This window comes from Euleptes europaea, chromosome 15 (genome assembly GCF_029931775.1).
Source record: "Euleptes europaea isolate rEulEur1 chromosome 15, rEulEur1.hap1, whole genome shotgun sequence".
Lineage (NCBI taxonomy): Eukaryota > Metazoa > Chordata > Lepidosauria > Squamata > Sphaerodactylidae > Euleptes > Euleptes europaea.
Genome location: NC_079326.1, coordinates 49,249,359 through 49,264,206, shown reverse-complemented (window position 1 = coordinate 49,264,206; position 14,848 = coordinate 49,249,359). Strand labels below are relative to the sequence as shown.

General features: G+C 43.5%; 1 protein-coding gene across 1 annotated transcript in view; it reads left to right on the top strand.

The window, feature by feature from the left end:
- The window catches only part of PARD3B (par-3 family cell polarity regulator beta), a 578,916-nt gene that overhangs the window by 214,789 nt on the left and 349,279 nt on the right, over nucleotides 1-14,848 (top strand). Inside the window, exons 9-10 of the mRNA XM_056861663.1 lie at nucleotides 1,155-1,294; nucleotides 3,273-3,401. Of these exons, the coding sequence (XP_056717641.1) occupies nucleotides 1,155-1,294; nucleotides 3,273-3,401 (269 nt within the window). The remainder of the gene's footprint in view (nucleotides 1-1,154; nucleotides 1,295-3,272; nucleotides 3,402-14,848) is intronic.

The window sequence follows — 14,848 nt, the reverse complement described above, 5'->3', positions numbered from 1 at the left end:
GTTCTCTCATGTTTGTGTCAACATTTACTTAAATCACCGTCCCTGATTCTTTGACAATAATACTTTGATGGAAGGGCCGTTTTAACCATGAACCACAGCTTGGACCAATGATATTGTAGACCTTCAGTAGCTGAATCGAATTAATGGAAAATTGGTCATAGTTCTAAGATTTCCTGGTAGCTGAACATTAATCTACTGGTATAACAGTTGGCATGGTTGTTCAGGATGCCATTCTGCATTTGAAGTTTGAATTCCAGCTTCATCCCCACATTCATTTTCAAGGAGGACGGAGAGAACAATAAAACAACTCCTTTAGTTACTGAGATATTAAAATCAAAGTTGATGTGTTTGTTCTGGGAACTTTTTTGGGTGTGGTTCAAGTATGAGTATCATCTTGGTCCCCATACCAAGATGACAGTGGTTAAGAATGGTGGTTTGGTGGACTCTAATCTGGAGAACTAGGTTTGATTCCTCACTCCTCCACATGAGCGATGGATGCTAATCTGGTGAACCAGGTTGGTTTCCCCACTCCTACACATGAAGCCTGCTGGGTGACCTTGGGCTAGTCACAGCTCTCTTAGAGCTCTTTCAACCCCACCTACCTCACAGGGTGTCTGTTGTGGGGAGGGGAAGGGAAGGTGATTGTAAACTGTTTTGATTTTTCTTCCTCGATACATTTGTATGGCACTTGGAAACTATTTTACAATTTTAGGATGTACATTCAAATGTGCATGTTCTAATAGTTTGCTGAAATATCCTGATAAGATAGCCAAGACTATTCATTATTTGTTTGAAAGAAATTGTTTAGATATTTTTCTGTCCTCTTGATCTTTTGTATCATAAGATGCCATTGGTGGTTATTTTATTATAAAAGAGTGTGCATTCGTTACCCAAGAAAAATGTACACTTCAGGAGAGAAAAAAATAATGTAAAGGAGAGGAGAAAGGGCTTACCAAGCTGTTTGAAGGAAGCTGAAAATGTGACCTTAATTCACCACTAAAATAAAGCAGGTATTGGAGCACAGTGGTGGTGCCTGATATAATGCAGACTTCTTGTAATCTAAATGTTTGACCCTTAAAATAAATCTTTGATCTAATCTCTTTTGCTGCTAGTTGTTCTCCCAGATTCACAGATTTTTTGGCCCTTTTGTTTAGGTCCGGACGGACTTGGTTTCACTGTGGTTACCAGAGACTCTTCTGTTCATGGCCCTGGTCCGATATTTGTGAAGAATATTTTACCACGGGGCGCAGCAATTAAAGATGGGCGTTTACAGTCTGGAGATAGAATACTGGAGGTTTGGAAACTATTTTCTTTGCCACAAAATTATTGTTCCGTGGATTTTGATATAGTATACTATGGAAACATATTTCAAGACCTTTTACTAGCTGCATCCTACACTAGTAAGGCAATAGTGTAAGAATTAGAGGGCAGTTCTTGTAGCTGACTCATAGTGTACTGTAATAAGAGGGTCATTTTAGTGCCTTTCCCTTAAAAGTGCTTGCCAAGTTTACCACCAATCCTCAAGTACTTGATCTTGTGATTAAGTACAATATAAATTCAATCCTAACTGGCGGGGGGGAAGGGAGGTGATAGTGAGCTCATCACCAGCGTTAGTGCCACTTGCGCCAGCTAATGTGGCACTAACAACAATGTGGGGAGGGACTCACTGGCCCTGGAAAGCTGCTCAGCAGATCAAGCCACAGGCACCCGCACAGTCTCGCCAGCAGCGTTTTCCCGGCGCAGTGGCTCGCACTGGCATCAAAGGGGTGTTCCCTGGGGCAGAGCTAACATTAGTTAGCTCCCTAAGCCCTTTTGGCTCAGGAACACCTCTTTTTTTAAGCACAGAGTTATGCCTGCAAAAAGGCAGATGTAGCCCCATGGAACTCTCCATAGAACTCCATAGAGTTCTACGGGGTTTCCTTCGAAATTGTATTTTCGGCTTGCTGTGGTCAGCAGCAACCCGCTCAGGAGGCGGCTTGGCTGCGCCGTCCCCGGCTATGGCAAAACTACCCCCCCCATTAGGTTGTGTCAGTATTTTCATGCCAGTTAAATGTAATATGTCAGAGTACTTCAGCATCTAAGTCCTTTTAAGCTTGGCTGCTGAAAGTTGCCATCCAGTTTGCTAAAGACCATGGAGTTACTTTACACACTGTCCTTATAACATGGCAGAGAATGGTTCCTGCTAGTCCTGGTTACATAGGTCCATTGTAGTTTGACCAGAGCGCTGTTTCTTAAAACACTAGCCTCTCTGTCACTCAATAACAAAGCCTTTTCTTAATCAAGGATCACCAAAGCATGCTTAAGCCATTCAGTTGTACGTTGTTTTTGAAATCTCTGAAGGGCGGGTGCTTCCCTGACCACTTCATGGAGGCCATTCTATAAAATAGGAGGAGCCACTGAGAGTGCCTCGGTCTGAGCCAAAGCAGTCCTCACTGCCCTGGTGGATGGAACTAGACGTAAAGCCTCCAGTGACAAATGTCATATGGGTAGAATTGGTCCCTTGGATGTGAGGGTCTCAGATCATAAATGGTTTTTGGATTGAGCTGAGAAGCAAACTAGCAACCAGCGTATACAGTTTCAGACTGAGGGTATCGTAGATACCAGTATTAATATTGAGGTGCTGATGGGTTCTCAGTCCTTTCTCAGCAAAGACCACTAAATTATCTTTCCCACTCCTGTTAAAGGTCATTGTCCAAATCCAAATCCAGTGAGGGTCAACTCTTGCATCGGCAAGTATTTCTAAATGTCTCCTCCCATCCACACAGGAGTACAGCAGCAAGTGATGTTGCTGCAGTTGCCTCACCCATCCCCCAAGCTCCTGCCTGCTCAATGCTATCAGGGCTGATAGAAGAGTGGGCGGATGTGAACAGGATGCAGTTCAACAAGGATAAGTGCCGAGTTCTACATCTGGTAACAGAAATGAGGGACATTCATACTGGATGGGGGATACATTTCTGGGCAGCAGAATGTGTGAACAGGATCTTTGGGTACAGTAAGAGTTGTTCAACAGTGGAATTAGCTACCTAGGGAGGTGGTGAGCCCCCCCCCCCCCCCACTGGCAGTCTTTAAGCAGAGGCTGGACACGCACTTGTCAGGGATGATCCTGCATGGATCCTGCATTGGGCTGATCCTGCATTGATCAGAGGGTTGGACTAGATGGCCTGTATGGCCCCTTCCAACTCGATGATTCTGTGATTCTACTGGTAATGTGTCTGACAGGGACGTGTCTTAGTCTGGACCCATTATATTTTCTGGGTTGTTGCTTCCATTAGGTGAATGGTAGAGACATCACTGGCAAAACCCAAGAAGAGCTGGTGGCTACCTTGAGGAGCACGAAGCAAGGAGAGCTTGTCTGCTTGGTTGTTGCTCGGCAAGAAGAAACCTTTCTGCCCCGAGAGCTGGTAATAATTATTTTTGTAAAAATATATCGGGGAACTCGTCTTAAATGTCTAGCCTGAGAAATCAAAATTGACAAGTTTTTAAAGAGATCAATATCAATCAATCAATCAATCAATTTATATAAATCAATAAAGAGATCAATACTAAATGCAGTATTTCTGTCCCCCCCTCCTGGGTCTTCAGGCGTGCATGTGGGACACTCCCAGCTCTCCAGTTGGTCAGATTCTGACAGCCAGCTGTGCCACGATGTCATCCTTGAGTATCTCCTTCCCCCTCAACCTTTCTTGAGCTGTCAGGATCCAGCACAGCCAGAGGCTCCCAGACTTCCTGGCTTCCTACTGAGTAGGACAGCTCCATGCTTTGGGGGGAGGAGGTTCCACCAAAAGCATAGGGACTGCCATTACGGCATTCCCAATGGGGTGGGGTTTGGTTGCTGTGGTTAGGGCACAGAAATAAGCTTGATTATCTGGCACATTTGATTAACCAGCAGCTCCTGTTCCCCATGAGTGCCAGATGACAAAGCCTTTACTGTAATTGTTTTAGGATGGTGGTCCAAGTATTTTTACTTAAGTGGCTCACTATATTAAGTTTCGTCTTCATTCTGATAAAGGCTTCATCAACATAACCAACAATATAGTAGGATAATAGTAGGATAATTGATATCATCATCATCAATTATCAGTGGGATAATTGAAATACTGCAATAAGAGACAGAGGATGATTGGAATGAATTACATTTAATTTATTTTTCTTTAAATTTGTGAGTGTAGTGGAACTGCCCTTTATTGCTTGCAAAACTATTAATCTAGGGATGTTTATTGTCGAAGGCTTTCACGGTCAGAGTTCATCGGTTCTTGTAGGTAATCCGGGTTGTGTGACCGTGGTCTTGGTATTTTCTTTCCTGACGTTTCTCCCACAGCTGTGGCAGGCATCTTCAGAGGAGGAACACTGAAGGACAGTGTCTCTCAGTGTCAAGTGTGTAGGAAGAGCAATATATAGTCAAAAGGGGATTGGGTTTGAGCTGAGTCATTGTCCTGCAAAGTATTGAAGGTAATGTGCTAATCCTTGTCCTGTAAGACAATGTGCTAATGAGGGTGTGGTATGTTAATGTGGAACCATTGTATCCTGAAGTGATCTGTTATCTGTGATCTGTGTAATCCAGGGATGGGGAACCTCAGGCCCGGGGGCCGTATGCGGCCCCCAAGGACATTTTTTGTGGCCCTCAGGAGCTCCGGGGCCCCGCCACGGAGGCTCGGCATAGGGCGGCCCTCCCTGAGGGTGTTCCTGGGGCCACAGCTTGCTGTGGTGCCCTTTAGACTTCCTCTCGTCAACTGACTGCTGTTGGCTGGCAAGAGGAGGGAGAGGGATGCTTCCCCCAAGGTTGCCCCCTATAGCCGCAGCGTGCAGGGGCACACTCTTGCTGCCTGTCGGCTGTTGAGCAGCGAGGGCGGGGAAGAGGCCCGCGGCTCCCGGCGGCAGAGCATGCACGCAGGAGCCCATTGGGCTTCAGGGGGCCTTTTGTGGACTCTGGGGCGGGGAGGGCATGGAGCCTGGGGCCAGGTCGCGTGCGGCCGGCAGGTGTGTGTGTGTGGGGGGGGGAGAAGGCTTTTCTCTCTCCCTCTCTTTCTGTCTCTTTCTTTGTCTCCCTCCGTCCTTTTCTTTCTCCCCTCCTTTCCATTTCTTTCTCCCTCTCTCCCTTTTCCTCTTTCTCTGTTTTCCTTCCTTCCTCCCTTGCCGATTGACCGCGGGCTGCGCCTCCCTGGTTCCTCGTTTGCTCAGGCCCACCGCTGGTTGCCCTCCCGCCTGGTGGTGGCCTCCAGGTGGTGGCCGGAGACGTGGCAACCCTAGCCTCTCCCCCACCCACCGGGAGATCCACACCTGGTATGGCCCCCGAATGATGTTATAAATGTGCAAATGGCCCTTGGCAGGAAAAAGGTTCCCCACCCCTGGTGTAATCTGACAAAATAGTTGGTAGAATTGTCCAGTATTTCAGTGTCTTGGAATAAGACCCTGTGTCCTGGGTCAGTCTATGTTCAGCCACTGCTGGTTTCTCAGGTTGGCCAAGTCTGCAGTATCTTTCATGTTCTTTTATCCTTGTTTGTATGCTGCATTTTGTGGTCCCGATGTAAACTTATCCACAACTGCAAGGTATACGATATACTCCTGCAGAGGAGTATTAGAAACCTCTTAGGGTGGAAATGAGTTAACTACTGTTAGTTCTCTGGTTGTGGAATGCTCATAATACAATATCTTTCAACTAGTGAGCCAGTGTGGCATAGTGGTTAAGGTGTTGGAATAGGATCTGGGAAACCCATGTTCGAATCCCCACTCTGCCACAGAAACTTGCTGAGTGACCTTGTGCCAGTCACACACTCTCAGACCCTGGCAAGTATTTGGATGGGAGACCTCCAGTGTCATGACACGGAGGCAGGCAATGGCAAACCACCTCCAAACGTCTCTTGCTTTGAAAACCCCACAGGGTCGTCATAATTCAGCTGTGACTCGACGGCAAAAAAAAAAAAGTGATCTTTATGAAGCTCTGCTGCACTTAACTGAATTAGATGACCATGTTGTTTTCCTGGCTAGTATTGTTTGTACCAGGCTTATCCACCAGGAATTCTCTTCTTGTCTTCATTCCCCCCACCCCCCAAGCTATCTATATACTCTGGACCAAGTTGTATCAAGGAGGGGAGATAACAGTGGGCTAACTGCCAGCATCTCGATAAGGTTCTCAGGAGAGGGGACATAGACACTTTCTAAATAAAGAAACAAGATTCTCAAAAAAATTACGTTACAATGGGTATATATTGCAGAATGACTCTGCACATTTGGAAGCTGCCTTAATATGAAAGCATTTTCCACCCAGCAGATACACAAAAGGATACTTTCTGCAATAGAACTCTGCAGCTCCCCCCCCCCCAAAAAAAAACAATAACCCGTTTGGTCTCTTCTCTGTTATCTTGATGGATGTGTGTACTTGAGATTTTTTTTAAGCTCAGAATTTAGTAGGATAAAGGAAGGACAGTGCTTCCTGCCTTTGTCTCGTTCTCTCCCCTTGGCAGAAAACAAATTAGCTTGGTTTTCTGGCTTTGAGAACTTTTACTTTTCCTTTTGTCAAGAACTTGTTTTGAGTTCAGTGTTACACCCTGTTATTAACATGACTTAACTATGCTCCCCCCCCTTTTGCCTCCTTTTGTCACTTTATTTGAATACCTAGTGAGAGACCAACTTTGGTCTGCCGTCCAACAGGAAGCCCTAGAGTAGGCTTAATTGTTGCAGAGTGACCTTCTTATCTTTTCATAGCGTCTGTCACCATTTCCTGCACCGCTTCTGATAATGCTGAGCATGCAATAAAGCATGCTGAGCTTACCCTCTTTGGGGGAGAGAATGTGGGGGTGAAGTTTGACATTGTTGGCTTTATGGAATATTGTCACAGAAGTTTAAGAACAATGCATATAATATGCCACCTTTGTAATTTGTGACTCACTTGCTCTGCGTGAGTATGTATAACCCTAGCTATCTGGGGCCTGGAGATCTCCAGGAATTACAACTGATCTCCATGCTACAAAGATCAATTCCCCTAGGGAAAATGGCTGCTTTGGAAGGTAGACTTTATGGCATTATACCCAGCTAAGACCCCTCCCGTCTTTAAATCCTGCCCTTCCCAGGCTCCACTTCCTAAATCTCCAAGAATTTCCCTACCTGGAGCTGGCAACCCCAGGGGCAAGACATGTCACCCAATAGTGGATGCTCTTACAATTACTAGAAGAAAATCTCAGCTCTCCATGCACTGAACTCAATATGCCCCAACATGATTTTTAGCAGTTATAAAGACATATGAGTTTTAACTCAAATGCCTTGTTTCTCCTTGCTTTGGATAATTGCCTTTGCAAGAATAGTCACATAGGAAAATAACGTTCTGGATAAAGTAACTGATAGCTTTGTGTATTTTGGATGAATAGAATATCATGATTAATGCAGGAAAATGCCGAGAATTGAACCTGGGACCTACTGCATGCCAAGCAGATGCTCTACCACTGAGCCACAGCCCTTCCCTACCTCCATTTAGCTAGAACATTGTTCCCCTAATATACTTGACACAAAATAGTTAGTTCTGCTCTGGGAAATACCATTGATTTAGAAATACTTTGAAACCCCGCTAAGCATTGTTGTATTTCTGGTTATCTACACTCTCCCCTCAGCCAGATAACATTACGGCTTTCTTTTTCTGCCTTATGGTTTGAAATGGTCCTGGAAACCATTGCGTTCCCAGGTGGTAAAGGTGAGGTGTTTGGAGGAGCAACTGTGTATAATTTCTACATGTTAAGTCTGCTAGCATTTAAATTCTAGCCTTCTGCACCACAGATTAACCATCTTCCAAGGGTGTGCTCCTGTGTCGTTCCTGACTGGCTTGATTGAGATCCCAAGAAGCAGGGGCATTTTTATAGCTTGGGTTTGACCTTCAGTTAAATTGCTTTCTTTCTACCTGAGAGAATGATGCACAGCTGGGTCGATCTCATGGCTACAGAGATGTGTGAATGCTAATACAGTACTCAAAATAAAAAAGAGAGACTTTGGGGCACATTAAGGACTAACAGATTTATTGAAGCATAAGCCTTTGTAAGCTAGAGCCCAGCCAGTAAATGTGTGAGGCTTTAAGGTGCCACAGTACTGCTTTTTGTTTATATTGCTGCAGACTTTTGACAAAATTACCCCTCTAGAATGAATATAGTTTTGCAAGCTTATTCTACATCTGTATAATTTAGTCTGCTGTATAGCCTGTTGACTAAAACAGGGGTCCCCAACCTTTTTGAGCCTGAGGGCACTTTTGGAATTCTGACACTGTGTGCTGGGCACAGCCACAAAATGGCTGCCAAAGGAGGCAGAGCCAGCAACAAAATGGCTGCCTCAAGGGGTTTTCGAGACACTGAGGTGGTTTGCTGTTGCCTGCCTCTGAGTCACAACCTTGGTATTCCTTGGAGGTCTCCCATCCAAATACTTGCCAGGGTCGACCTTACTTAGCTTCCAACGAGATCAGGCTGGCCTGGGCTATCCAGGTCAGGGCCCAGGTGGCTTTACATTTCTGATTACCACCAAGCCATAATTTGGGGTGACTTTGGCTTTCAAACTCTGATTGCACATTCTAGTTTTCCAGCTAATCTCAATTTTGTTATCAGTTCAGATGTCATGATAAATGTGGCGGACTTTGCAAACCATGTCTGAATTGAGCCGGTGTTGGCAAAATTCAGCAAAATAATATGGAGTGTTAGCTTCCTTAGAGATATTTCAACTATATTTTACTGTAACTGTGTATTTAACTGCAAAATTCAGCAAATATAATCTAGAATGTCCGCTTCCTTTGAGATATTTCAACTGTATTTAATTGTAATGGTACCGGAGAAACTAGACAGTAGTTCTTGCATTTCATTGTCTTTTTTGACCCCACTAGTACTATATTGGTTATTTGAAGTTGTCATCTTTATTTCTGAAGGTTGATAAACCATGATAAAATCATCCAGCTGTGATTTCCATATGTATCTGCCAAACACCTGTAGCAACCATCTGAAACCATCTGGGTATTTGAGAGCCATAGTGGTTAAGAGTGGTGGTTTGGAGCGGTGGAGTCTGATCTGGAGAATTGGGTTTGATCCTCCACTCCTCCACATGAGCGGAGGGTGCTAATCTGGTGAACCGGGTTGGTTTCCCCACTCCTCCACATGAAGTCAGCTGGATGACCTTGGGTTGGTCACAGCTCTCTTAGAGCTCTCTCAGCTCCACCTACCACACAGGGTATCTGTTGTGGGGAGGGGAAGATGATTGTAAGCCGGTTTTATTCTTCCTTAAATGGTAGAGAAAGTTGGCATATAAAAACCAACTCTTCTTCTTTTTGCCTTCTCCTTCTTTCTGCAAGTCATAAGTGTTTAGACAAGAGTTACTTCCTGTGTCCGGCTTGGCCTGTCCTCCTTATTATCCAGTTGCCCCAGCTGTTTGAACATTTGACAGTTTTCTGTGTAGCAACTTAAATCCACCACATGCCTTTGTCAGTATTCTTGCTCCTGGCACAGCCTAGGATGCAATGCCTGTTGACTGGAAGACCGGATATTGGAGCTTAGTTAAGTGCAACTCTGTAAAAGGTAACATCAAAGAGCTGAGTAATTGTGTTGTTTTCACATTCTTAGTGAAGTGAAACCCAACCTGCTCTTTGAGGTATCGTCATTGCTCCAGAAGGGAATAAGAGACTCTTAAGAAGTTTCTTTAATGAAGCAGATCAGTAATGTAGAATTGGGACCAACCACAGAATGTCCTCCTTATTATCCAGTTAACCAAATGTTACTAGTAATTCATGCCAGCTGTTGACAATGTAACAGCTGGGGAAAGGAGCTGGTTCCAAGACTCAGGGGGATTATCTTGATTTGCTTAATTACCCGACTCTACAGACTGCCCTGTGATTAGTATATTTTATAAGGTACATTTGGGTTTTAAGCTATGTAGTAAATACTGTGTTGACTTCTCTGAAGGCTGTTTAAAGATTAGGGGAGAGGGGAGCTGGCTGCCGGTGATCTGGTTTGTATTTTCCCACTGCTTTAGAAGTAAACTGAAAACATGAAGTCAGGCTACTGTTCCACCTGATTCAGAAATGTTAAAAGATTTGATCACGCCGATCCCTCCTTCTCTCACCTCCCACTCTGCAGAACAGATTACTCATGATTCCCTGCTTTAAAAAAATCCAGTTTTCTTCACTGTGGCAAAATAAGCAAGCCACTTAATTGGAAACACTTGTTGTTTAACCCATGCTGGGCTGCAGCTGTGAGCATCCCCTGGGCACACACTGTGAAAGATGCTCTTTGTTGTTTTAATGTGAGTTCAGAGACTTGGAGATGCACACACATGTACATGCATGTGTGTGCATATGCTCACTCTCTTGCCGACGTGAGCAGCGGGTCCTCAGATGAACATGCCAATAATAATAACAAGCTAGGAAGATAAGACTTGTCCCAGAGTTAAGAAATGACAGTGTGCATATCTAATATAGCTTCGTATGTCAGTGCCCTGATATTTAAAATAACTTTGAATCATTCGCTTTAGATCTGATTACCATATTTACCCAAAAGGAAAATGACCCTGAATGTAAGACAACCCCCTTAGAAAAGTTACAGACAAAAAGGGTTTTTTTTATTACTGTACATAACTGTAACTTGTATGCAAATTTAGGATGACCTCATTTTTCTTGATTGAACTCCTAGGAGAAAACCTCTTCAAGTAAACAGGGCATTTCTCTCATGGAAGAGGCTTCATTTTCTTTGATTTTTTTAAAATGAAAGTGATTTTTTTAAAGGAAGAAAATGATTTAAAAACAAAACAAAACCTTGGCTCAGTTCAGACATAACAGGCATCAATGGCTTATTTTATATAGTTTGTGAAACCAGGATTTAGTTTACAGATTAGAATTCAAATCCTTGCTTGCCCCGTCAAAGGTTGGTTTCGTTGGCTTTGCTTTCTGCCCCAGCATCCCTGCAGACACTGAACAGGTTGCCCTGCATTGTGCCAAAGGCAGTGCCAGGAAACAATCTAAGATTAAGTCTGGGTGTGGCCCACATCCATCTTGTGAAACCATATTTAAGACTAACTTTGGCCAATAAACCAATGTCAAGGCATGGGTTCACATATTGGATTGATGTTACCATAAAACCATAGTAGAGCTTCCTTCAGTCAGATGATCCATAGTTTAAACCACGATATCTGAATCAAGACCTTGTCTGATATGTTACGTGCCATACTCTCCAGTTAAGTTTCATTTACATGTCAGATTGTGAACTCTTGATAGTGGTGGAAAGTGCCATCAAGCCGCAGTGGACTTAAGGCAACCCCATAAGGTTTTCAAGGTAACAGACAGAACAGAGATGGTTTGGTGTTGCCTGCCTCTACATATCAACCTTGGATTCCTTGGTGGTTTCCCATCCAAGGACTAACCAGGGCCAACTGCTTAGCTTCTGAGACCTGACAAGATCAGGTTATCCTGGGCCATCCAAGTCAGTGTGAACTCACGATATAGATTTGAATAAAACCAAGAAAGGTACATAAATACTGCTTGTATATTGCATGTTTTGTACACGGCTGCATATGAACACATTGTAATGTCACTATTAAGGGTTTTCTCTTCTGAAAGATCTCAACTTCTGAGCAAGTGTTTATGATTGTCGAAAGACCAAGAAAGGAAAGACAACTGGAATGCACATGTTTCTTTGCAGAGTAAACTGAGTGTTTGTTTAAAGCATTCTAATTTTTTAAATGAAATAAGCAACTCACATCTATGTAAATATTTGCTGTATTTGCTAACCTTGACACAGAGAGCAACTTGAGTGCTACATGTTCTTAAGGCTGACGAAGCACAGCCCAATTTAATTATGTCAAAGTATTTTGGTTTAAGACGAGTTGTCCAATGCAGTGGGATACTGGAGGTTCTAGTTAAAGGCTCCTCTGCAGCTGTAAAGCTTGCTGGGTGTGTGGCCTTTGGCAAGCTGGGGTCTGTCAATCTTAATTTGCCTCTCAGGGGTTATTATGAAGGTGGAGTGAGATCATAAATGTATTCTAACCTGGCCCCAGCCCTTAGGCATGAAATACATCCCGAATAGGGCAATTGCCATCACGGGGACTAAAGTTACTGCCAAACTTACTTTCAGAGCTGCATTATATCCCTATATCTCAGATTTTATAAGCCTTTGCATGAGAAATGCTGCCATTCAGTAATTTAATCACTGCTAGATGGAATGTGGGCCATATCTGGAGGCGAGCTTTTTTGTTTAAAATGAGACTTGCTCGCTAATACCAGTGGCAGTGTTTTAAGTTTTGTATGCTGTGTGCATGGTCAGCATTTTGTTTGTGTTGTTCTAGTTCTTATTAGAAAGATAATTAAAAAAAACATAAACAGGAAGGTACCTGATTTTTCTAATATTTCTGTAAGATAACAGTTACGTGGCACCATGTTGTGGTCTTTTTATGAAAAGAACCCTGCAAAAAATGTAAATTCGTAAGCCTCTGCAAACGATCCCTTCTATGTCCATTGCCTCTTGCTCTCAGCGCTGAATGACACTCGGTGGAGTATGCGCTTCTTATCGGAACTGAACAGCCGGGAGAGGGGGCAGGGTGCGCACTGTGGAGAGGCCACGGGGGTGCGCGCTGGTCAAGGACATCCGACAGTTAGTGAAAGGTCTCTCGCTATGTGAAATAAATGCTATTTCCTTCCTGACTTGAGCAAGAGCTTAAGTTTTTTTTTAATTTTTGTTGTTGTTGTTAAGGTTCTTTTCTGGCCCTAGAACAATAGGGATAACTAAGACAGCCTTTCTGCCAAGGGAGATGTGCATTAGATTATCATAAATCCACAGATAGAAAGTGCCCTGGTCAATGAGTGTTGGCATTCTTAGATTAAATAACAGGGTTTAATTGAAAAGGCGTCTTGAGAGAGGGAAAGGATTGAGACAAGACTGAGCATACATTAACATCGGCTGGACAGAAAAGAATTTATGGGATGGGACAAGGCTTTAAAAAAAAAATTTTTTTAAAGTGATCTTAACGTCGACCAGGCTGAAACCACATTGTACCTACTTGAGCTTGCATGAAAAGTGTTCATTATGAATACATCCTTTTTGTATTTATTTGCCAATTCTAGATGTCATCTTAGGAACGCTTTTTTGTTGCTAGCTTTCCTCCATTCATATGTTTTAAATGCCATTTATATCTGACTAATGCAAAAATATGGTTATAATTGCAAATATTTAATGGGAAATTACAATGTCAGGAAACAGGAAGTGGTGCAATAATAAAGGGTGCCACAGCAGTGAAAATGGCAAACTCTGTGCTGGGGGTTATTAGGAAAGGGACTGAAGGGGGCAATATTATCATGCCCCTGTATCTATGGTGTGGCCTCATTTGGAATACTGAGTGCAGTCCTGGTCACCGTATCCCAAAAAGGACATTGCAGAGCTGCAAAAAGTACAGAACAAGACAGCCAAGATGATTAAGGGGTTGGAGCACCTTTTCTATGAGGAGAGGCTGAAGCGTCTGGGTTGTCTAGAAAAGAAACAACCGAGGGGAGACATAATCTAGATTTATAAAGTCATGCACAGGAAGAGAATATCATAGAATCACAGAATAATAGAACCATAGAGTTGGACCACCAGGGTCATCTAGTCCAACCCCCTGTACAATGCAGGAAATTCACAACTACCTCCCTCACACACACCCAGTGACCCCCTACTCCATGCCCAGAAGATGGCCAAGATGCCCTCCCTCTCATCATCTGCTTAAGGTCATAGAATCAGCATTGCTGACAGATGGCCATCTAACCTCTTCTTAAAAACCTCCAGGGAAGGAGCACTTACCACCTCCCGAGGAAGCCTGTTCCACTGAGGAATCACTCTAACTGTTAGAAAATTGTTCCTAATGTCTAGATGGAAACGCTTTTGATTTAATTTCAACCTTCTGGGGCAACATAAAACAACTTGGCACCATCCTCTATCTGACAGGGAACTTTTTCTCCCTCTCCCAAAATAATATAACTTGAGGGCCTTCAGTGAAGTGGATGGGCATTAGATTCAGGATTAACAAGAGGAAAATACTTCTTTACACAAGTGGAATTCGCTTCCAGAGGATATAGCGAGGGCCTCAGACATAGACAGATTCATGGAGGAGAGGCCTGTCAGTGGCTACTAACCATGGAGGCTGAAGGAAACCTCCACATTCAAGAGGCAGTAAACCTTTAAATACCAGTGCCAGGAGCCAACATCAGAGGATGGCCTCAGCCTCTATGTCCTGTTGTTGGCCCTCCGGAGTAATTGGTTGGCCACTGTGTGAGACAGGATGCTGGACTAGATGGATCACTGGTCTGATCCAGCAGGGTTGTTCCTAAGTTCTTATTCATGGGGTCAGTTTGCACAAGGGACATGTGAAAATGAAATGAGGATTTCTGTGTCCAAAACAGCGGTGCTATGAAATTCAGTGGCATTCTTATTGCTTATTTCAGGTTGTTTCCTAATTCTGGGCTAAGGGTGTATGTGTGTATTGTGTGTGCGTGCAGTATATATAGAAGGGTTTTGTTCAATTTTTTCTCACTTAAGTTCAGTTTCAGTATCAGTTTTTCTTTGAAAACTGGTAATGGAGAAAATTTCTTGGCTACTGATCGTGTCAGAGTTCCAGAGATGTTCTGTGAAAGAAAAACAAAATTGATCTCTTTGGAGATACAAAATGTAGCTGTAGCACTCATAGGAATACATAGATTGTTGTACAGCACAGATTTAAATAAAAATGTGATAGCTACATATTAGTAGAGGTGAAGTGTAATTTTAGAAAATGTGTGAGACGCAGAAGCCGAACTGTGTACAGTTACTTAGTAGTGAGAAAGTTTGGAGTGGCTCCTGTGAACCGTGTTAGGCATAAAAATATGTGGATTATA